This window comes from Psammomys obesus, unplaced genomic scaffold (assembly GCF_907164565.1).
Source record: "Psammomys obesus unplaced genomic scaffold, mPsaObe1.curated_primary_1811, whole genome shotgun sequence".
Lineage (NCBI taxonomy): Eukaryota > Metazoa > Chordata > Mammalia > Rodentia > Muridae > Psammomys > Psammomys obesus.
The window spans coordinates 3764391-3788083 of NW_026590699.1; the positions used below are offsets into that span (position 1 = coordinate 3764391).

The following is a 23693-nucleotide window of genomic DNA, read 5'->3' on the forward strand; positions in this document are numbered from 1 at the left end:
TCCCAGAACCCATGTAACAAGCTCAGCATGGTAGCACATGGCCAGAGGCAACCAAATTGGGGGCAGAGACGGATGGATCTCTGGAAGCCTGTAGGCCAGCTAGGCTGACCTATCTGATGAAGTTTCAGGTAAATGAGAGACCCTGAAAGAAGCCTGGGGGAAAGTATCCGAGGTTCTCCTCTGATTACACATGTGCCGTGCATGCATATACCACTTACGAAAGCGCATGCGCACATACAAATATACAAATAATAGAGCAAAGGCTGAATATTTCTATCTTAGCATAATGGGCATTTATGAGAACCCCAACCCTGTCCAGATCAAATCCAGTACACAAAGGCAACAGTCTGGGAGGACTAAGATGCTCCCTTTCCTCCTATGGTCAGAGGAAAGAGCATAAGGAATCATTTCCCAGAACAGAGCAAAATGTCAAGCCTTCAGAACCACAATCAGGAAGAAACCAATTTATCAAAACAACCCCTTTTGTCCTGAACCTTTTCCTAAACCCAAACTCCAAGTCTCTTAAATACTGTTACTCACTTGTTTTTCATTTTAACATATTTGGATTTTAAGTCATATCAAACCAAGACCAAATATCTGAACACAACGAGAACCACAATCTTGAGCCATCTGGTCAACCTTCTGCACCTCTGTTTCTGGAACTCAGACAGGGTAAGAATAAATAAAAAAATATTGACTCTGAGAGCTTTCCAAGTAAGGCCAGATTTCTCTAAGCTTTAGCTCACTCCCAGTCCAGCAAATCCAGGCCCCTATGAGCCACAGCTCACGCCCAGGCACTCACCTCACTGTCAGAGACTTCTCTGTCATTAATAACGAACCGGAAGCTAGCATCAGGCGAAAGACTCTCTGCCTGGAGCCAAAAGCGGACCTGGCCCTTTTCAAAAATCTCATAAGCTAATTCTGATTTCAGAGGAATTGCTACATGAGGAAGAGAAATCACAAGTCAGTGGTGAATAGATGTCCCCCAGATGGTCAGCTGCAGATTGTAAGACACCAACCCCCCAGTTTCTAAACATTTATACAAAGTGTAACTATATATATGAAGCGGTGGGATTACTTACTGGGGTTCTTTATCTCATTGCTCAGTGCCATCAGGCGCTCAAGTTCTAAAAGGAAGAAGAAGAAAACATCAGTTTTGACCTGTGCATTTGGAAGCCCGTGAACCACATCAAGGCAAAGCAAGAGCTGAGGTTTCACATTGCCAAGATTTATGCTGAAGACACGACAGTAAAGGTGAGAAGGACAGAGAAGTGGCTTTCACTTTTTCCACAGTAGCAGTCTGCTACTCCAGCCATGGTCCTCACCATGTAACCCACTTGTTAAAAGGACATTGTGGGTGAGGCATGGAGGTGTGATGCTGGGCAAGGGAGGGCTCCGGAAATCTGGAATCACCTGCAGAGTGGATAAAGGGGCAGCCCCGGGGTCACCTCTCTCTAACACAGGAGGTACTTCCTGGTCTGCTCCTAGGAACATGCTGGGGCTAGCAGGTTTCTTTCTCCTTCCAAGATTTTCTTCTTATACAGATCAAGTGAAGTTCCCTGATTCAAGCAAGCTTTCATTGTGCCGAGGGCAAAAGCAGAATGCATGGCTCCTCAGGAAACCCTCAGCAAAGCTGGAAAAGTGGAAGTCCCAAGATGTCTCTCCCTTTCCTCCCCTTCTTCCTCTCTGTCCTTCATAAAATTAGAACTCACTACCGTGATGGACACCTAGGAGCATTCGTTTGTGCTAAAGGACAAAGTCGGACTCTTCTCAATGAAAAGCAAATTCTGTTCCCAGTGACACCTCCCAGGAGGAGTACGTGTAAACCAGGTGAACTACACCAGGAACTGTGAGGTCCTGCCTTGCTCACATAAGGCACGGTGGAAGAGTCATCCTTCGAAACTACATAAAGCTCAGAGCACAACACCCTGTGCAAGCAGCAGAGGAACACAGGACCAACTCTTGTGCATGCAGACACAGTCCTCAAACACAGACTGCAAAGCCCCTTCTGTGTGCAGCTTGAGGAGTGGCAATGCCAACCCTCTGCTGTTCTTGGAGGCTTTTTTGTTCAGCTTCTCTGAGTTTGGGAAAATTAAACCAAAATTAGGCCAGACCTGCAAACTTGTGGCGCCATCAGCGTGTCACTGATTCCCTCCTCCCAGATGTTCACCTGCCCCACCCTTCCCACAGTGTGAGGGATGAAGATGTCTCCCCAAATTCACAGGTTGGAAACTGACTCCTCTGTGAGCTGCACTGAGAGGCAGGAGTGAGCCCACACTGCTTTTCTGGAAATGGTCCCTTATTGAGGCAGGGAGGCCTTGTAGCTATTGAGTTCTGCTTTCCTAGACAGCATGAGGCATGGAATAGGCCCTCAGCCTGGATTTGATAATATCTAAAGTCGTTTTGGGACATGAGTACTCCCCAGGTCCCCAGCCTTGTTTCTGATCAAGTATGTTTCTCTGTGTTAGAGCTGAGCTCTAGAAGTGCGACAATGCTGAGAATCACATCCCTGTGTCAGGTTTGTCAAATTACCTTCCTCGTCCAAAATGAAGCTGGAGGATATACCATCGGTGTCACTTACAGACACAGAGTAGGTCCCTATGTCTACTTTATCCGGATTCTTAAAGTACAGCTTTGAGCTGAAAGGAAAACCGACAGGTGAGCGTTCATAGCTTCTGCCTGTAGAAGCCAAAAGTTCAAAGCCTCTGACTTCACAGGCGCTTACTGGTCCCCCTCGGTGTGAACCTCGAACCGCTCCTCATCTGCAATCTCCTCATAGGCCTTGCACCAGGTGAACTGGGAGGCGTCCGTCATTTCCTGGCAGTCAAACTCGAGGTAGATGTTGCCTTCCTCATCCACGCCGGCGCTGATTTCCTTTGTGCCTGGAAGGGGTAGGAGGGAGGGCAGGGTGCCTCAGGAGCGTGTGGCCCACTAGGTTCCTTTTTCAGAGGTGGGGGGAGGCACAGGCCAAATGGAAGCCTGTTTTGCATTGGTTACATCATACATTTTACTTAGCATCTACTCAAGATTGACGACCAGAGAGGCTAGGAGGAGCAAGTGCTCCTCAGGGAGATGGCTGGAAAGGACAGGCAGGCCAGGGTGATGCCATTTATATCATCAGACTTGTGCTGGCTTCCTCTCCAGCCCTTCAGAAAGCCCTGGACTGCCTCTCAGAGCGGCCCCTCACCCCCAGACCATGTCCTGGACAGTCCTGTTTACAGGACTCCCTATCACTCACACACTCTTCCTCCTCCACATCAGTTATTCTGTGTCTGCTGGGGACTGAAGGCTGCTATTTGTCTGGTATGTGCTGACCAAAGCGAGCACCAGGCCTGACATCAGACACCCAGAATACATCTCCTAGAAGCTGGGGATGGGGGAGGGGTGGGAAGACAGCTCAATCATTAACAGCATTTGCAGGGGAGCTGGGTTTGATTCCCAGCACCCACCTGGCAGCTCACAACCTACTTCTTCTGCCAAACAAGTTCTGCCTAAAACATATATTGGGAACTTATGGAAAAGGGAAAAAAAAGTTCAGTGAGGGGTAAGCAGATAATGGAATAATCAAAATACATTATACACATATATGAAATTATCAAACAATTTTTAATTTAAAATGCAGGGTATCTATTCCTCTATTTAAGCATGCCTCTGCCCATGCACACACATTCATACAGAGCGTGTATGCTCCCCTCAGTGTCCTGCTGTGGGGTTACACTGCTGTGCTGAGCAGCTGAGAGGTGGGGCTCACCTGGCCGGGCCTCCACAAGCACAGGCTCCGACGTGTCTGAAGGCTTCCCTGGTCCGCTGGCGTTCACCGCTCGGACTCTGAATACATAGGTCTTACCTTGCTGGAGGTCACAGACCTTGAAATGACAGAAGAAACATGTGCCAGGGCAGACAGTGCCCAGTCTCGCTGAAGGAATGAGCAGATTTGGGTCTGCCTACACTCATTTGTTCCTCTGAACACTGAGGTGCAGATTCAAAAGCCATTGTCTAGGTTACAACCTGGCAATGATATTAACCACAATTTCCCAGGACTGCATACTATTTTAATTGTGCGTTCAAGCTGTGAAAATCATCCTTTAGACACACCAACACTGAACTGGTCTCTTCTCACGTGGATGTGTATACGGCTGGGTTCTAAGGCAATGCTTTACCCATTTGAGCGAGACTGTTTTGCATTGTGAAACTGCTCTGCGGAGTCCTCGGCCTATGCTTCCATCAGTGTGCTTCAGTGCCGGGCACAAACGTCACCTCCCTTGAGAGAAGGGTGCACGGACGTCTGTCTAACACATCAAGAGAAGACCTCTGGGTCGGGAAAGGTGACACTCTCCAGAGCATGCAGGTCCCGGACTCACAGACACTGTCACAACCGACCCAGTGACTAGAAAAGTGAAAATGAAATGTTTGGAAAATGAGGATGAACTAATTTACATTGTGTGTGTGAGTATGTGCTCGTTATGCATGTGTGAGTACAGGTGAGTTCATGTGGGGTGCATATGTGTATATACGTGTGTGAGAGTACTACTGTACATGTGGGGGGTGATGTGAACGTGTACGTGTGTATGTACGTGGGTACAGGCATGCATCTGTGTGCACAGGTGTACATGAGCGGGTTCAAGTTTGCATGTGTTTATATGTACACGTGTTTGAGGACAGGGGTACAAGTATGTGTGCATGTATGTAATACGGTAGGTGTGGTATGCTCGTGTGCGTACATGGGAGTGCTGGTGTGAAATTCCACACATGTCTGTAAGTGCAAATACGTATGCGTGTACATACGTGTGACAGTGTATGTGTTGCGTGATTTTATGTACTAACTTGTGCACATGTATGCGTCTGTGTGAGAGCACCGTTGTGAAAATGTGCACGTGAGGACTTCGCATGTACAACTGCATGTGCGTGAGCGCAGGCATGCCTGTGTGTGCACGTGTATAGGAGTGTGAAGGTGCCCATGTCTGGATAATAGAATTCGTAGATTCAAGTGACATGTGTACATGTCGATACGGCTGCGTGTGCACATGTGTGAGGGCATAGAATTATGTATCTATGATAGAAGAGTGTGTGCCTCTGCATGCATGTCAGGTGAGTTTGGCTACGTGTACGCACACACGTGTGAACACAGGTGTACGCATGCGTGTGTATGGATGTGTACGTGTGCAAGCATGTGTGTGTTAGTAAACTGTGTAAAGTGAACGCTGGGCTTGAGGTTGAAGCACATAGCAGATGCCATCCTTGCCTGGGGCGGAGAATGGCCTGTGCATACGAGGGGCATGGTACTGTATGTGGTAGTTGGTAGGCTGCAGTGCATGTCTGGGGAGAAACGAGCAAATCCTGCTTAAGTACCAGTTCACGAGGGCACCATCACCTCCTCAAGGTGCTTTGCTACCCTCCGCTGGAGCTTCCGGTACCTGCTCTGCAGACCCAGCAGTAAAGTGTCTTACAGTGGTCTCCATGGCTTTGAACAGGCTCACCCAGCTCTGGGCCAGTTTGCTAAAGAATCAAAACCACACGTGTGAAAAGGGAGACAGTCACCTTTAAATAGCGATTTGGAGTTGTTTCCTCACTGGTGGTCTTCCACTCCCCAGAATCCTCTTCCTTAAAATCCACGAAATACCCAGACACGGGACTGCTGCCTGAGTACACTGGGGCTTTCCACAGCATGACCAGAGAGGTGTCTCGGACCTCACAGAACGTCAGGTCATAGGCAGGACCTGAAAAGTCACCAAATCTGAGCAGTAGCAGCCAGCTCAGCCAAACCTAACGACCATCATCACCACTCCGGTGACCCTGCAGCCTGGGCAGGGGCCTCCCACCCCCTCGACCGCAGTGATCCCCCTGCAGCCTGGGCAGGGGCTCCCCCCCGCCCCATCACATGTGTCCTCCTCATATTTACTTATCAGTCTCTCTAGAAGGTCCCTGACGCTGGGGCTGGAAAGAGAGGCTACCTGCATCCCCTCCACCAGGCCCTTGGGTGATCATGGGTGTGAACCGTGTAACCCACATGTCAGCCAGCACATAGGCAGCATATGTGACAGTACAGCACATGAGCGTCAGAGAGAGAATTCGCAGAAACAGGAGGTGTTGTTACCATCTCTGGGCTACAAACCTCCCAACATGCTAACACATATCACAGTTCTCCCCAAGGTGCCAGCAAGCCACAGGAGTCAGGGGCTGGCTCTGCATTCCCAGAGGAGCTCCTAGCAGCACGGGGAAAGGCAATGTTGCCCGGCTTAGTCTCAGTTAGATCTCACTTATCCTATGTGCGCTCATAAACCAGTTTGTCTGACTCTGGAGCTGGGCATGGCGGCACAGACCTGCAGTCCTGCCCCTTAGGAGGTGGAGGCAGGAGGGTTAAAAGTTCAAGTAGTGAGTTCAAGCCAGGTTGGCAATTTAGTGAAATTCTCTCTCAAAATAAAAGTAAAAGAGTGGTAAAGAACTAGAGTTAGTTAAAAGAATATAAAGCTATTTTTTTCCAGTTCTAATGCTGTCATAGACGTTTGAGTGTTATTTTGGGCGGCAGACAAGTGCATCAAAATATATTCAATAGCCAGAGTGTAAAACCCAGTGTGAAGCTCCACAGCTTCAGAACGCCTATAGACTCTGGGTCTGGTTAATTTCAGTGTGTGATGGTTTCATTGTTACTATTATTTCTGAGTTTTAACATAAGATTCATTTTTAAAATAAAAGAAAAAAAATAAAATCTAAGATGTAGCTTCATGATAGGTGGCTTTTTCAGCTGGTAGGAAGCCCTGGATTCATTCCATGGGGCTAAGAGAAAGAACGGGGAGGTGAGGGGAAGGAAAGAAAAAAAAGAAGAGGAGGAGGACATTCTGAACACTAACTGTATTTCCCCAGTGCCATTTCTAAGGGATCCAAATTAACTTAATTAAAATAAGAAAAGAAAGAGGAAGGGAGGGAGGGAGGAACATGAGAGAGAAAGACTGAAGAAGGAAGGAGAAGGAAGGAGGAAAGAGAGGGAGGGAAGAAAGGAAAGAAGGAAAGAGAGAGGGAAGGAAGAAAAGAAGGAAGGGAGGGAGGGAGGAGGAAGAGAGGGAGGGAGGAAAAGAAGAAAGGGGGCACAGTCAGGACTACAAAGATTGTACTCCTCAGAGCTGGAGGCCCCTGATCTCCAACAGCCTGAAGCACAGAGGATGGCACAGAAATGCGGACCTGGTGATCTGCCCTGCCTTGACCTAGGCTGGACTCCAGACTCTCTTGCTTCCTGGAACCTTCTGCCCTCATCTTCTCTTGGCTCCTTAAGAGCCAGTGGCCACAGCCACATCTAGCTCATAGGTCAGATGCCAGCTGCATATTGTGGACTCTGGGGCGCTGTCTCTCCTCCATGGCATAGGTGAGCTGCTCCTTCCATTCACTGCCTCCCACTTTGTACTCAAAGCCCCTTCCCTGGCTATGCTCAGTGGCACTGGTCCAGTCTCACCACAGGCAGTCCTTGCTACAATCCCTATTATGTGAATGGCCACCTTCTCACTGTGGGAGTGGCTGACAACACAGAGCAGACATCCAAAAGCCAACTATGGGAGCCCCCTCTGGCCAGAGGGAGCCTCCCTCTGTCTAGGGAGGCCTACCAGGGAAAGACCATCTCACCAGGTTCCGGCATTGTCCAGGCCTCACACTTGAAGTGCTCACTGGGATCCGATGGCTGCCCAATCCCAGCCAGATTGATGGCGGCAATTTTGAACTCATACAAGGAGCCTTCTGTCAAGCCCTCCACCTGTATGGATTTTTGTTTCAGTTAATATAAGAACTCAGAGCTGTGTTACAATTCATAGGGGCAAAGGAGAACTCAGGATGAGTTTGCAAAGAGAAGCACAGTGGAATGGACAGTGCTGGGGCAATTAGACTAAGTCACTTCAAGAGGCCATTTCTGTACTTAGTATGCGGCAGTCATGATATCAAGTCTATGATGGCTTCTACAAGACTGACATGTGGTGACCTCTGGGATGGTAAGGAGCTGAGTTGAGAGAAGAGGCCATGCCAACAGTTGTCTCTAAGCCTTGCTCAGATTCTCTCTCTCTCTCCCTCCCTCCCTCCATCCCTCTTACTCTCTCTCTCTCTGCAGACCATTTACATTATAAAGATAAAGTGTGTCACCACTGGGTCTGATGGAATGGAGCAAGGGGCTAGCAAGAACCCTGACTCCAGCCTGGCTAAGCAGGCTGACCTGTCAACTGTCCCTGTCACCTGCAGTCACTGCAACATCTGCTCCACAAGCTCAAATGCTTGCTGAGTTGTCATGGTTTTTTGAATCACTATAGCCTTCGGTCCTTGCTGAGCTTTGGGGTCTCTGACAGTCAGGGGGGAAATCCCTAAAGGAAGACCTTTGACCTAGTAGCTTAGTAGGCTGAAAGCCATTTCTAGGTCAGGATATTGATTTCCAGAGTGAGACCTTGGTGGTTAAACTGTTTTACTCCCCCAGAGGACAGAGCCTTCTCACCAGAGTATGCAGGTAGTCCTGCCAGGGGCACAGGACCAATAAAGAACCACAGGAGGCTGAGGGTGAGCTTGAGTCACACACACCATAACATGTATGTGCTGTAAATGTATTTTAAATGTTGCATAATTATGAAGTATATCATAAAGCAAATTTTTCTATTTGACAGATACTAGACTTCTACAGACTCTTCCCAAATTCTCATTTTTTCCCAATGTGTCTGTTATTGTCAGTCTTGGTGTGTTGGTGAGGAGATGAATTCATTGATCACAGCCCAAATGAAACAGCTGAAATCAAAATCACGGGCTTCCATCTGGCCTTGACTCCAGACCTCCTGCTTCCTCTGTGTATTCACTGGGGCCAGAGATGTGAAACACTGAGATATCTAGGAAAGGGCAGCTATCAACAAAGAGCAGAGTGCCCTCCCTTTGACTCTTCCCCAGGCACCAGGCTCCACCCCTAAGATGGAAAACACCTGTCCCTGCCAGGTAGGGCTGCACCTTCACTGACTATGTAGTCTGCTCAGTTGCTGATACAGCCTTCTTATTGCTTCCTAGTTTCCTAAGACCATGTAGATCCAAAACACCACATCCCCCTAATTCTAGATTTTTAAACTCTGTCTTTTCTAGGATCAAAGCACCCCAAAACCACTGAACTCTGAAACCCTGATGAAGATGCCCACCTGAAATGCAAAGGTCACCTAGGCAAAGGCACAGGCGCAAGCAAAAACCAACCGTTAAGATCCTCTCTTTGACAGGCGAAGAGTTGACTTCATGCCAGTTCTTATGGTGAACTTCGCGCTTGTCCAGGTAGTAACCCAGGATGGCCGAGCCACCGCTAAACTTAGGCACTTTCCAGCCCAGGGTCATGGATTGGCCGTCGCAGTTGAGAAGGGTAATCCCGTAAGGGTGAGAGGGGACAGCTACAAGAACACAGAATCACGACAGTCACCAGAGCTCTGTGGTCCTCATGCCTCCAGGCAGCCTCATTTGGAGTCACAGGGGAAACAGAAGCACAGACAAGGGTCCTGAGGACACACCCTCCCCTTAACTGTCACTGCTTGTTTTCACCCCTGCCTTTAAAAGGGGTGTTTAAAAGTGCCACCTCCTTTCATCTGTATTCTTGTTCTCTCTAAGTGCAGTTTCAAGTATCTCGATGATAGCACAGGGACTTGTTCAGACCTGAACCAGACATGGAGATGGCAGGTGCCCTCCAACCCCTGAAGGTACACAAAAGCAGCTTTTGTTCGAGTCTGCATATTTGAAAACACTCCGCTCTTCTGGCTGTGCGGCCGGCAGGGGGCAGCACGATCCCCTGTGTGTGTGTTTTAGCTCCTCAGAGTAGTGTGCATGTATAGCCCATGCTTCCCCGTTTGGACACCGTGTCTAGAGGGTTGCTACCCTCCCCAACCCCCCCCCCCAAGCTTAGGAGTGTGCCCCTGCTTCTCCTGACTGAAAAATCTGGTTCAGCCTCCATGATTGAGAGTGAAGTCAGAAATTCCCCCTGAGAACAAACGCATGCCTCTGGCTTCTCCCTGAAGGGTGAATGTGGTAAAAGGCAAGTGAGGAAGGTGCCCAAGTCCTTCTGGGAGGGCAGAGAGGTGTGACTCAGAACCAGATGCTCCCTAGTCCTTATGAGGAGTTAGTCCTCAGAAGAGAGGACTGCTCTCCCAGACAGCAGAGCTGGGAGAAGTGGCCCACACCTTTAATCCCAGCATGTGGGAGGCAGACACAGGTGGATCCCTGTGAGTTCAAGGCCAGCCTGATCTATATAGGGAGTTCCAGGTGAGCCAGGGCTTCTGGAAATTGTGGTAAAAGTGTTTGGAATTCAAAAGAAAAACCTGAACAGATCTCTTGAGAATGAGAAGATAATACTGCAATGGGAAAAAAAAAATGCAGCTGTGGCATTTGTGTTTTAAAGCGTTCCTCCTACAAGGTCCAGCCACCACTCAAAAGGCAGAGTGTCAGGGTCCCTGGACCAAGCTGGCTCGCTAAGCTAGACCTATCCACAAGCTTCAGTGGAGAAACCCTGCCTCAAAAATAAAATGGAGTGTGATCTCCGAAGACACCTCAGGACTCCACACTCACTCACGCACCCATAGCTGCATAAGCATGTGTACACAAGTGAGCACACACACCACAGACGAACCTGCGCTGAACTGTTTGAGAAACATAACAGACATTTTAAATATTCATGGGTAGGGCCAGGAAGTGACACGAACGCCACACGTGTTTGGTCCTAGCACATTATTTTCAGAGGCAATCATGGAGGTCAGTGGATATCCTCAGGTGAGTTCGGGTGCAATTGGGATGTCTTCCACACTCAAATGGCATGATGTTGGCCTACTACCATTTCCCCTCACATTGCCATTTCCTGCACGACAAACTGCCCACTGGGAGGTATGAGCTATGTTAAGCTCCATCCACACCACCTTTGTCCCCTGTCCGTAGTCTAGATGGCATGGCAAGCACTTGTTCATGCAGAGAGTATAACCCTGAACAGAGACAGAAGAGCTCGTGAGCTACATACTGAGGGCTGCCTGGACCTTGATGACCTCGGACTCCTGGGAGTTCTCGCTGGTCCCCACGGCATTGACAGCCTTAACCCGGAAGATGTACTGCTCGCCGGTGGTTAAGCCGTGTACCACGAACCTGGGGGACATGATCAAGAGTCACACATCACAAGTCCTGGCTCACCGCTTCCTATGGCTGACATAGAAGTCACTGGGGGTTCTTCATAAAAATTCTCACTTGATCCAAAGCCAAGTTTACCTTTCCTGTAAACCACACACATCCACCCTCATTTTCAGTGTCATGAATAAATTCAATATTTAGAGTAAAAAAGCAAGCCAGCAGTGCCGGTTATACTGCCTCAGGTCTTACAGCCTGAGCCTCTGTGGATTGAAACTCTGCTATAGCATCTCACTCCTGACAGCCAGGAGCTCTGTGCATCTGCATACAGGGCAGGAATCCCCCGGTGGGCAGAGACCAGGACCACGAATTCACACAGAACAGGCTGGAGCACTGGCTTTGACACATTGCCAGAACATATGTTCCTTGTCATGATCTTGACCTCTACAAGGCTCTGTTTCCCCTCCTGGCAGGCAGTGATGCCCAGCCGTCACAGAACTGCCATGAGCAATCACATGGAAAACAGTCCAGAATGAACTGGGCCCACCTGCCTTGCACATAGCAAGTGTTCAAAGACTATAAGCAAGTATTATGACAACGCCCCCAACCCCCTCCCTGAGAATACCCCTGGGGTCTCTTCCTCCTATGGATCTTTCTCTAGTTGCTGGCAGTGGGCAGAGAGAACCTCTAGTTGTTATTCTTTTGTACCCCTGCATTTTTACAATACACCTGTTTAAAAGAATTACTTTAGGGAAAAGTGGTAAAGCTGCCACTGAGACCCTCCACAGCGGCGGCTGTGACACAGCCTATCTGGTACAGGTGCAGAAAACAAAAACCCAGACAATCATGTGTCCTGGGCAGAAAGAGAAACAGAAGTTCCAGAAGTACAGAGTCTGGCTTCCCACTGTAAGAGACCCAGGTCCCCCTGCACTGCCTAGCCAGGGTGACCATCCCTGTCCCCGTTGGGGGCTGAACAGCAAAACTGCCCTTGTGTGAGCAAAGCAGGGTTTACCCTGAGATGTCACTCTGGCCCCCACATAAATCGAATTTAAATGATAGCTGTCGTTACGTCTTGTGTACATATGCTTGACATTCATTTATACAATCAAAGGAAAAGGTTGTTTTTGTCAACAGACAAGTTATCTCTCGTCTGGTGATGTGACGTGCTCACCTCCAGTTGGCGCTTCGGAATGTCACACCCCAACATGTGACTAAACAAAGGGAACTATAGGCAGGCTGTGGTGGTCTCTCTAGCTCTGGGGCACGCCCTGTCCAGTGCCCTGCCTCTGTGACCGTAGGTTGGTTGCTGGGTGATGGGGGAAGGCACCTGTTATAGCCAATGGGTTTGTGGTTGCATGGCTCCCACAGGTTTGTTCCTGCCACACAGCAGTCCACGTAGTAGCCCAGCAGGCTCTCCTCATGCTTGGGCCTGTCCCACTGCACCACAACGGATGTCTTTGTATTCCTGGATGCAAGCACCCGTCCAGGAGCAGATGGGACCACTGAGGGAGAGACAGGAAGATGGGAGATGTAATCAGAGTGTGAGCCATTCTGGAAAGCCACTTTGTCCCCAAGGAGTAAAAGCCAGGCTTAATACTCCACAAGGGAGTGGCTATGTTTGAAATAAGACACACTGATACCCTGTTTGGGGGAATCAATAAGGGCACTCAATTGAATCAAAGTTTGACCATCACATCTCCTCCCCATCTCCATGGGCTGTGGTCAAAGATCTTCCCTTGTATCACCAGCCAAACCAGGGCCAACCACCTCAGATACATGCTGTCTTAGGGATTTTACTGATGTCATGAAACCTCCTGGCCAAAAGAGGAAAGTTGGGGAAGAAAGGGTTTATTTGGCTTATACTTTCAGACACTTCTGTTTGTCATCAAAGGGAGTCAGGACAGAAACTCAAACAGGGCAAGGAAGAACATGGAGGCAGGAGCTGAGGCAGAGATCACGGAGGGAGCCCCTTACTGGCTTGCTCACCCTGGTTTGCTCACCCTGCTTTCACATAGAACCCAGGACCGCCAGTACACGGATGGCACCACCCACAATGGGCTGGGCCTTCCCCACCAGGCACTTATTAAGGAAATGCCTTACAGCTGGATCTCATGGCTGAGTTTTCTCAGTTGAGGTTCCATCCTTTCAGATAACTCTAGTTTGGGTGTCAAGTTGATATAAGACTAGCCAGCACACATGCCCAGTGATTTGTTAATTAATGTCACGTAATTTGTACATGTGACAATAAATGAAGAAAATGCCAGGACCTGTTCTCAGAGACTATAGCTGTGGTAACTATGGTCCTGAGGGGTGACCGTGAAAACAGGTAACAATCCAAAGAGGATCTAAATGCCATCTAGGCCTCTACCCACAAAGTCAGCTCACTATCATCCCCAGCTTTCCAGATGTGCTACAAAGGAGAGAGGGGCTAGAAGTGCCTGGTGCCCAGAATGAGCGTGCCTAACACTAACACCAGGTACATCCTGTCCAAAGGGTCTCAGGGTTCAGCAGGCCTGAGAGGGCTATGCTTTGGCATGGACTGCAAATGCTGAGTCCCTGTGGCCTGCATTTGAAAATTTCTGAGTGGGATCCTCAAGCCTGGTTTGCAAGAAACTGCCCTGCGTTTAGGGTTGGGGTCTTCAAGCGATCACGGCCTGAACACACATTTTAACCCATGTGTTTCCGGCTATGTGGCATAATGCATATAATCCCAGCACCCAGGAGACTCAGGAGGATCTCTGAGTTTAAAGCCAGACAGGGTTACATAGCCTGTCTCAATAAACAAACTAACAAACCACTTTTTGGTTTCGTGAGAAGATAGACCTTTGGAGACGTGATGTGTGCTGACCACAGGGGAAAGCCCTTCAGCACTTGTGAATGGATGTGAGACCATGCAAAAAGTCACGCACATGGTTTGCCAGAATCCCCATCCTCTCACCAAAGTGATACCAGGAGCGCCTTATTTTCAGCCTGTCATGGATTCTGGTTGTGTGCCAAAACTTACCAATCATGTCCTGTGCCTGGATGGGAGGTGTTATCTCCGATGGGTCACTCAGGCCGTGTTTATTGGCTGACAAAACCCGGAACACATAGGACTTTCCCTCAGCCAAGTCAAAGACGGCATATCGAGGGGATCTCACTGCTGTCTGGGCATTGACCCGCTGCCAGCTGCCACTCCCAACTGCAGACTTCAGGAGAAATAGGACGGGAGGACAGAGTCTCAGAAAGATGCATGGGAAGATAACAAGAGTATCTATCACCACTTAATGAGTCATAAGTCAGTTAAAAATTTCACCATTCTGCAGTTACTTTCAGTAGTGGCATGACATGACCTACATGTTCTCAAGAGCACAGGTCACACAGTGACAATTTCTCACATCTAAATGTAGCTACTTAGCCATTGGGGAATTATATCATCTTGTTAAACACAGTGCCCAAGTTCATAAAGACTAAGAGAGAATACATAAGGTATAATGCTATATCTTAACAAAGTCGAATATGGTTGTATATGTTTGTGTGTGTGTGTGTGTGTACTGGGCTATATCATGCAAAGCATTTATCTTTAGGTATATCCAGTCAATGAAGCCTCCAACACATGGTTCCCTCTACAAGATCACCACCCAGTGGCTGCAACGTTTGCATGCAAACCCTGAGCCTGAATAGACCTGAGTTTCTCAGGAAAGCTGCAGTCCTTGGGAGAAGCTGGAAAGGCAGATGCAGATGTGTGATCTCCCTAAATACGGGGACCTAGGAACCAAATAGCTGAGTACCAGCTCGGTTACACAGGTGACAGAGCTCAGTTTCCACATGTTTCTATACCAGAGCAGCTACCTGTGGGGAAACCAGCCCCCAGATCTCACCTCTTCTCTCCACTACTTAACCTCCTATTACACATCAGTGATCAGGCTCTTGGGCACCGATGTGCTCACAGCCCCTAAGTAAAGCACAGAAGTCAAGGTGGTCACATGAGAGTTGCCTTCTTAAGACCCTGATCTGAGTACCTTCTCAATGAAGTACATTAAGGGCTCCTTGCCACGTGGAGAGGGAGGATCCCAGCTGAGGACAACATAGTTTCTGCTGATCTCTGAGGCCTGAACGTTAGTGGGAGGTCCTGGAATCTGAACATCGCCTGTAAGGAAAGTGAACTGGTGAGTGTTGTGTGGGGACACTTAGCCATTCCCCAGCATAGCCCAGGATGCAAAGACTGCCCAGGTGAGCGGGAGGGATGGCTCTGCCAATTAACAACAGCTGTTCTTCCAGAGGAGCTGGGTCTGATTCCTCGAATGCATATGATGGCTCAAACTCCAGTTTCAGAGGATCCAGTGCCCTCCTCTGGCCTCTGAGTGCACCACTTACACACACGGTACATAGATCATACATGCAGTCAAAATACTCATACACATAAAAGAAAATAAATATTTTTTAAAGACTACTCTGGTGTGGCCCATTGCAATTGGCCATTTCCACTCGAGAAGGCAAACAAATCCCAGGATCCTGGGCTCCTTTTTACAGAGTCAAAGCAAAGTACTCCATCAAAGATCATGCCATTTTAATTTCTGATTATAAACAAAACAAAACAAACAATTCCCAGGCGTCTCATCTAAAAATCTTTCAGAGTTTCTGTAGGACAGAGAAAATGATTTCTTCAGAAGTAATCAATCAAACCATGATTGTCTCTTGCTAGGGTCTAGGAAGACAGCAGGCAGAAGGCAGCATTGACAAGGAGCTTGCACAGCCCACACTGCAGTGATGATGTCTCCATACTGAGGACTGAAGTCTTCTATTAGCTCCTAAGGCGTGCTATTCTTTCCTGCCTCTACAGATCCATACACATTTGCAAGCACTGTAATCTGTGCCTGTTTATTTAAACTTCAGCAGAGATGGTGATAAGCCCTTTGCAAATAACTGCCAAAAGATTTTTATGATCAAAGACATCTGGTATACCTATGTCCCCTCTCACCTACCTACGTTATTTAAACTTAGGTGGTAAAGTTTTGTGTTTGAATTTATGGGAAATTTTTACAAGGATAGAGGTTTTGTCAGACCCAAGGTCCCTTTAATTGGTATACAAAATATTAGGAGTTTCAGTTAGATTAGCACATGATTAAAATGGTTTGAACAGTACCCAGGACATCTCTCTGCCCTTCGCAATATCTGAGTCCCTTGGGACTCAGCTCCAGGCAGCAAATTGGGCACCCACATGGAAACAGCACAAAACAATATTGGGTTTCATTCCGAGAGTCCCTTTCCAGAGTACAGCGCGCTCTGGAGGGTTCATCCTGGTCTGGAATCATGCCAGTCCATGGGTTGAATTTCACTGAGGAGTCAGCATGTCTCCAGGAAAATGGGGAGAGAGAGGGTGACTGAGGGAATGGGAAGCACCCAAGGTCCCCACTAGCTGTTCTCAACCCTCTTATGTGTATAGCACCCAAAAGAGTACAAGCAAGGACACCAGAAAAAGGCACAGAAAATTCTGCCAAGCTCCCCAGAATCAAATCACTTCTGATCAAGCAAACCAAGAGGACATAGCATGCATGGTTTCCACCATCCTAGAGCAGCTGCAAACCAAAGCCACACAGCAGAGCTTGAGACCTGTCTGTTTTGGGTGCACAGCCTCTGTGCATAAAGAAAGGGCACTAAGAAACACTTTATTGGATACCAAGGCAAGAAGTAAAAATCCAGCCTTCGAAGGCAGAGAGCTGCTAGTGAGGATGGAATTCTTGAGTCATTAGGTCTTTCTACACTACCTCAGGGGGAAGCAAGCAGCAGATCTGCTCTAGCTACAAACAGAAGAAACCAGACTGAGCATGACCGGGGAGCCAAAACGTATTCGTGAGATTCACAAAAAACCCATATAGGGTGGAGGGAGTGGTCTGTAGAGATAACGGTGAAAGAAAATGACCCAATGCTTCTCCATGTGCCTTGTGCTGTGGCGCTGGGTACAACCGGTTAGCCGCAAACATCCTTGGCCTCTGCTCACCTCCTACCAGTTCTCTTGGACCTTGACCTAGTAGGCCATGGTTACACGGGATGAAGATGGAGACACGCGTACACGTATCACTGTGCTATGTACTCTTTTTGTATACAGAAATATTTCTCAGACTAAAAATATTTTATAACAAAAATATAGCATGAGTAATACATATATAGTATTTTCATCTTTTTGTTATTTAAAATGGTTCAGTATCTGTCATCTTTTCCCTTGAAAGACAACACTGCCCAATTCCAATCTAGTATGCTGAGTAGGAGCCACACCTAATTCCACAGCCATTGAGAGGTTGAGCTGGTTCATGGGGCTTCTGGGTCCAATCCTGGGCTTCGCTCCATGTCAACCCAAGGAAACCCACCCTCACCCCAGAAGAAGTTTCCTTAAGTTGCTGAAACCTGAGGCTGATTTGGAATTTGTAGAGCTCTCAAGAGTCCTGAAGTCAAGAAAATGAGAAACCAGAGCCGAGGGCTACAGTTTCCAGAATAGATGATCAACTGAATACACAAGATCCAAGCTCCCTGTTCCAAGGCAGTTCACAGGATCCTGAATGTGGAGTCAGTAGAGTGAAACCAATCAGTAAGAGGTGGCGGGGCTGCTGAGGAGATGCAAGCGTCTGCTGCACAAGCCTAGTGACCAGAGTTCAGAAACCACCAACCACCGGCTCCACTTTCATTTCTGTTACTGTGACAAAATGCTCTAACCAAAAGCAGCGTAGGAGAGGAATGTGTTTATTCGGCTCACAGTTTACTGTCAGTCACTGAAAGAAGTCGGTGTGAGAACTCCAGCAAGAACTTGAAGGAGAAACTGTGGAGAAGCACTGCTTCCTGGCTCATTATAGCTTATGCTTCGCTACCTAGCTTCCACATATTACCCAGAGTCACCCACACAGGAAATGGTGCTGCCCACAGAAGGCCGGTTCCTTCTGGATCAATTAACAACCAAGATAATCCCCAACAGGCACATCTACAGGCCAAACCTATCTGGGCAATAACCTCAGTGGAGACTATTTTGTCAGGTGGCTCTGGGCTGTGTCAAGTTGACAGTTAAAGGCAATCAGGATACCACATAAAGGGGGAAAGAGAGAACTAATGCCACAAAGTCATCTGGCCTCCCCAATCATACCAGGGCACATACACACACACACAGAGAGAGCACAGAGAGAGAGAGAGAGAAGGGGGAGACACATACTAAAACAATCTTAGTATATCATATAAGAACATATCTTAGCCTTTCCAAGGATGGATGGACCATCCTCTTTTGGTGCAATAATTCAGTAACTATTGGAAAATGTAAATTATATTCAGAAAAAAAGCATCGACATGAATGGAAGCCACTATGCCTGCAGGCAGCACCTCACTGTATCATCTCTGTTACTACTGTGAAAATGCTTCGTTCACTTAGCATTGCTTTTATGCGACATTATTCTTTCTTTGCTCAGCACACTTCCCAAATGCATCTATGTGTATACACTAAAAGGCGGCTCCTCTAGCCAGCTAGAAAGGCAAAGCTGGAAGGTCCCTGCCTTTGGGAGTTTTAGTAGGCTCTGCTGATTCACGGCACTACAGGTTTCATCACAGACACAAGGCATTTATGAAGCAAGCTGCACCTTCTCACCGTGGCTTTGTTATGGGGTGTGAATTCCACTGTCCACACTGGGAGAGCACAACATTTCTCAGCTAATCCTACATCCCATGAGAGTGAAAGAGAATGCCTTTCCCCCTGCACGCCAAACCTCCCATTTACATGGGCCTGCTCACAGCAAGACAATCTTCTCCAGTATATCTCAGAGCCACTTCTCAGTCATTCAGATATCTATGTTTCAGTGGACCCCGTGCTTGGCACATTGCTAGACTGAGGGAGCCAGACAATTATTCAGGGTTGTGTAAGCCACACAACCTGGGACAGTTTCCCCTGACGAGTATTGATCAGGGGGCTCTCATGGCTTTGGAGGTCTTCTGTAGGTATGTTTCACAAAAACCCCTAGTGCCAGTTCAGGGTCACCTCCGTAGAGTCCCCAGGTGCTTTCTGTGGAATTTTTCTTGGTCTGTGGTCAGGGTTGGAGCAGTCATTCAGGGACCCTGTCACCTCCACAAGGTAGAAGGGCTGCCCCTTTGCAGACTGTGTACTGCAAACCTAAAAGTCAGTCCTAGCCAGCAACACCCTGGCAGGAATCTTCTCTAATATGGTGACTTTGAAGAAGAGCCAAGAAGCACCCCTGCTTTGCTGGTGGCTTCAAGCTGATTTGAAGTCTTGCTTTTAAAAAGAAGAAAAAGGCGTGTGTGTGTGTGTGTGTGTGTGTGTGTGTGTGTGTGTGTGTGTGTCTGCGTGTGTGTATATGTCTCTGTGTGTGTCTGTGTGTGTGTACCTGTGTGTGTGTCTGTCTGTGTGTGTGAGGGCTCGGGGGCAATTTTCAGAAATTAGTTTTATTCTTCCATTGTGAGTTCAGAAATCAAAATCACGTCACCAGGCCTGCCCAGGAAGCTCTCTGCCCTCTGGGTCATCTCACACCTGGAATGTTACTTTTTAAAGTTTCTGTTCAATGCACTGTGATCTGGCTCTAAGTTCAATTGAACTCTCAAGATGTCTGATTCCTGGTGTGACATGCATCTCCTTAGCCCCTATTTCTTGTTCCTCAGGATGCACAGTAATGAGACATATTCACAACATGAAGCTTGAAGACAAGAAATGCAGTATTATAAGTCAAATGCCATCTGAGGGGATCCACAACCCTTTCAGTTCAGTGTTAGGGATGAAGTTAAAATGAAGCACAATATTCTCTCCCTAAGAGAGTTAGTAAGGTGGGGAATTACTCAATCAGTACAGTATTTGTTGTTCCCCAGAAACCGTGCAAAAAGCCACATGTACATGTTGTGTAGTTTTAGCACTTGGGAGGCAAAGACAGGTGGATCCCTGGGATTCACTGAGTGCTTGGCCGGCTCTGGGCCACTCAGATACCTTGTCTCAAGAGAAGGGCGGGGGAAGTGGTTACCTGAGAAGTGAGAAGGTTGTCCAGATGCACACTTTTGCACATACATATGCACAAAAACAACAGCTAATAGGAAATAGATAGTAAGAAAGGACCCAGCCTCAGCTAGGAATCAAGCCTCAGCTCTACCAACTAGAAGAGCGGGTCCCAGACATGCTACAGCCGGATCGTTGTCCCTTCTGCCCTCAGCCGCTCTCATCTCCCACTCAAGCCCTCGAGCTCACACAGCTGAAAGCAGAGAGCTCACCTTCAAGGTCGTCCTGGTAGATGACAATTTCTTTCTCTCCTTCCAAATGAATCGCTGCAGAGAAAAGGTGACAGTGACTTTGACATCCAAGGGTTCCCTAAAGGAAGCACACTTTTTCCTAATTTGGGGCAAGCTGTGGGCTGGCTCAGTATTTAGACAGCAAAACAGTTATGGGGTCATAACCTCTGCTATTTCAGAAGTGTTCCTGGACATTCTCAACACCATCAGCTCTTTGTGGAGAGTCAAGGGACTCATATTAAGGTCAAAATAGTGACTTCCATGAACCATGATGAAGGGTCCAGCCCCATGAAAGAATCTATGCCATTGAATTTAAAACTTAGACACAGAGTGGCTTGGTGTTGACACCTAAATCCCACTATGTACTAAAACTGTGTTATGAACAGATGGAGGACATATGACTGCACATTCTAGATTCCAGTACTTGGTGGAAGTAAGAAGCAGTACTGTAAAGCACGGGTGTCTGCCTGGTTGCCTCTACTGGAGGTGTGTCAGTCACCTCTAACTCTAAAGACGATATTGATGGAGATGTCAAGAAAGGGGGAAACACTGTCCTGCCACACTCATCACCAGACACCGTGTAGTGGCCAGGCGCAGTGGCATATGCCTGTAATCCCAGCATTCAGGGAGGCAGAGGCAGGTGGATCTCTGTGAGTTTGAGACCAGCCTGGCCCAGGACAGCCAGGGCTACACAGAGAGACCCTGTCTTGAAAAACCAAGAAAGAAAAAAGTCTTCATGTGGTGGGTAACAGAGAAACTAACCACATGCAGATTGCCCAGAGGCTCCCAGTCATTACTAGGACTTAAATGGGCATACCTTGTAACCTTTTGAGGTCAACAGGGTCAAGGGCAGCCACAGCATCGGAGATCCTGGAAGGCCTGCTGATGCCGGCATTATTGACAGCCCTCACACGGAACACATATGACCTTCCTTCGAAAAGTCCTGTGACAGGATACTTGCAGATCTTGACTGGTGCATCATTGCACTGGACCCAGTTGTTAGTTCCCACCTCACATCTTCAAATGAAAAAGAAATATAGAGGGAAAAAAAGCACATATCAGAGGTATGTTCTCATAGAGCAGTTATCACAAGAGAGAATGCCATTTGGATAAAAATCCACACTATTAAACTATTGACTTCTATTCATAGTAAAACAGTAAACACTGAAATATATTTAGAAATTCAACAGCTCTCCCTATATATATCTGTAGAGGAGGGATGGGTAGCTATACAGATAAATGGATTGAAGAGATAGATATAAGATAAATGACAGATAGATGATGGAGCTGATGGACAATATAGAGATTAGATTAGATTAGATTAGACAGACAAGATAAGATAGAAGGCAGGTAGAAGATGGATTATAGATAAGACAATCGTGATAAGATTGGAAACAGCTGGAAGGTAAGGCAGACAAGTCAGAGAAGTAAATAAATGATATATAAGCCTATAAGATAAGATGATAGGAGATGAGGTAGGATAGAAGCATAAATAGATACTAAGTAAGACAAACAGATACATAGATGATGGATGAACAGATAGAAGATAGATAGATAGATAGATAGATAGATAGATAGATAGATAGATAGATAGATGACAAATGAGAAAAGAGTAGATGGCAGAGAGACAGCCACATACGTGCAGTTACTTGGAAAAGCAGATAAGCTCTATCTTTGTGATTTATAGCTTAAAATAATTCTTGCCATCACACATGTTCCCTCTTCCCAGTTCCTCTCCACCTTCTCCCCTACCCCCCACTGTCCCACCCCACATCTGAATCCCTTCCCTTTCTATCTCTCGTTAGAAAAGAACAGGCTTCTAAGAGATGATAATAAAATATAGCAAAAATAAAATATAAGGCAAAAACTATCACATCAAAGTTGGACGAGACAAGCTACATTGTTGGCAATTCATTTTGTGGCTTGGAAGGCTAAGCCTTGTGAGTTGAGTCTGTGGGGGGAATCCCTGTCTTTGTCTCTTCCTCTCTGTCCTCACGTCTTGCTTGAGCTGAGTAGGACTCTTGCTCTGGCTCCTGAATAGTAAGATATCACTTTCTAGGGCCCTTCCCATGCAGAATTTAGAAGACTTTTGAAAATAGAGTCCTGTCTGGAAATGTAGGCAAGACTATTCTTGCCTCTGTTTGTCATAGCCTGGGGAATTTAAATATAAACCTTATGTTAAATCTGCAGCAGAAAACAGCGAGGTCAGAAAAGGAGTCCTTTGGGCTCTTTGAGTTGAAGAGTTGAACATTCATGTTACAGAGTGCCACCTCACGTCCCCTAATTTATCCTGCAAATGAAGGGTTAGCCTTGTTACTGGCCAACAAAGCCCCAGTGGGTCTTCGAGGGCTCAACCTGCTGGCATCACCTACCAATTACGTTATAGGTGACACTGGAAGACCAAATAGTGTCAGTACTCTCCTGGATGGTTCTGTCAGCCATTATACAGTGGCATTACACATCCAAATGTGCCACCTCAGTGATGCCGCTGGTGTTTCCATCCCTGTGGACGGAATGAAGCACACACTCACTTGTCAATGAAGTAGCCAATGACAGGGCTCTCGGTGGTGGTGTTGGGTGGCTTCCAAGTTACAATAACATAGTCTCTGTTGGCATCGTGGCACTGCAGGTCCATGGGCGCTCCAGGAGCCCCCGTGACCAGTGGGTCAGCATCTGTGGTAGGGAAACATCCTCTCATCACTTACAAGGTAGGGTCACTGGTAAAGCCTGCCCACAGACCTCCAAAGTCACATCCCCTCTGCTCAGTCTGATCTCTAATCACTAAGGTATTTGAATGTGTTTAGTAACCCAGTAGGCTGATATCAACAAATATAAACATCTATGTGCATATTTTTAACACTTTGAACATTTCATCTTCTCATTTGTGAATTTTTAATAATTTGATGCAAAATTAAAATTCACCTTCTCTTAATTTTATCTGGTCCCATCTTACAAGTTGCCAAAATGACACAGTGGGTTGGGCCAGCCTTTGCAATACCTGCAAATTTTTAACTGAGACGCCTTTATATTTTACATTTCTTAGAAAATGTGAGGATGCAACATCAACAAAAAGGCAGTTGGGGGTCAAACGCCTGGGTCAAGTTTCCCCACACTGAAGCCAGCAGAGCTGGGAAGAAATTTAATACACGGAACACTTGATTTTTCTCATCTAACATCCAGATTTGTTCAGGAGCCACGGTTCCCTTATACCCACAAAAGTTTGAGCATTCTGTGGTATCTGGTCCAAACCTCCCTAGTGTACTAAAGGGAGGGATTTATTAACATCGAGCCTAGAGTTTCCTCTCTTTTCATAGCCTCCAGAAAGTAATTAGAAGGGCAGAACTCCCTCAGGTTTGTGTCCTGTT

At 47.3% G+C, this 23693-nt stretch overlaps 1 protein-coding gene across 1 annotated transcript in view; it reads right to left on the reverse strand.

Annotated features, from left to right (window-relative positions):
- The window catches only part of Myom2 (myomesin 2), a 64202-nt gene that overhangs the window by 16914 nt on the left and 23595 nt on the right, over positions 1-23693 (reverse strand). The window contains exons 11-25 of the mRNA XM_055608465.1: positions 22860-23001; positions 21146-21345; positions 20311-20364; positions 15090-15217; positions 14093-14276; positions 12416-12590; positions 10988-11109; positions 9193-9380; positions 7612-7738; positions 5539-5717; positions 3752-3866; positions 2726-2882; positions 2533-2639; positions 1083-1127; positions 803-939 (exon numbers count right to left, since the gene is read on the reverse strand). Of these exons, the coding sequence (XP_055464440.1) occupies positions 803-939; positions 1083-1127; positions 2533-2639; positions 2726-2882; positions 3752-3866; positions 5539-5717; positions 7612-7738; positions 9193-9380; positions 10988-11109; positions 12416-12590; positions 14093-14276; positions 15090-15217; positions 20311-20364; positions 21146-21345; positions 22860-23001 (2060 nt within the window). The remainder of the gene's footprint in view (positions 1-802; positions 940-1082; positions 1128-2532; positions 2640-2725; positions 2883-3751; positions 3867-5538; positions 5718-7611; positions 7739-9192; positions 9381-10987; positions 11110-12415; positions 12591-14092; positions 14277-15089; positions 15218-20310; positions 20365-21145; positions 21346-22859; positions 23002-23693) is intronic.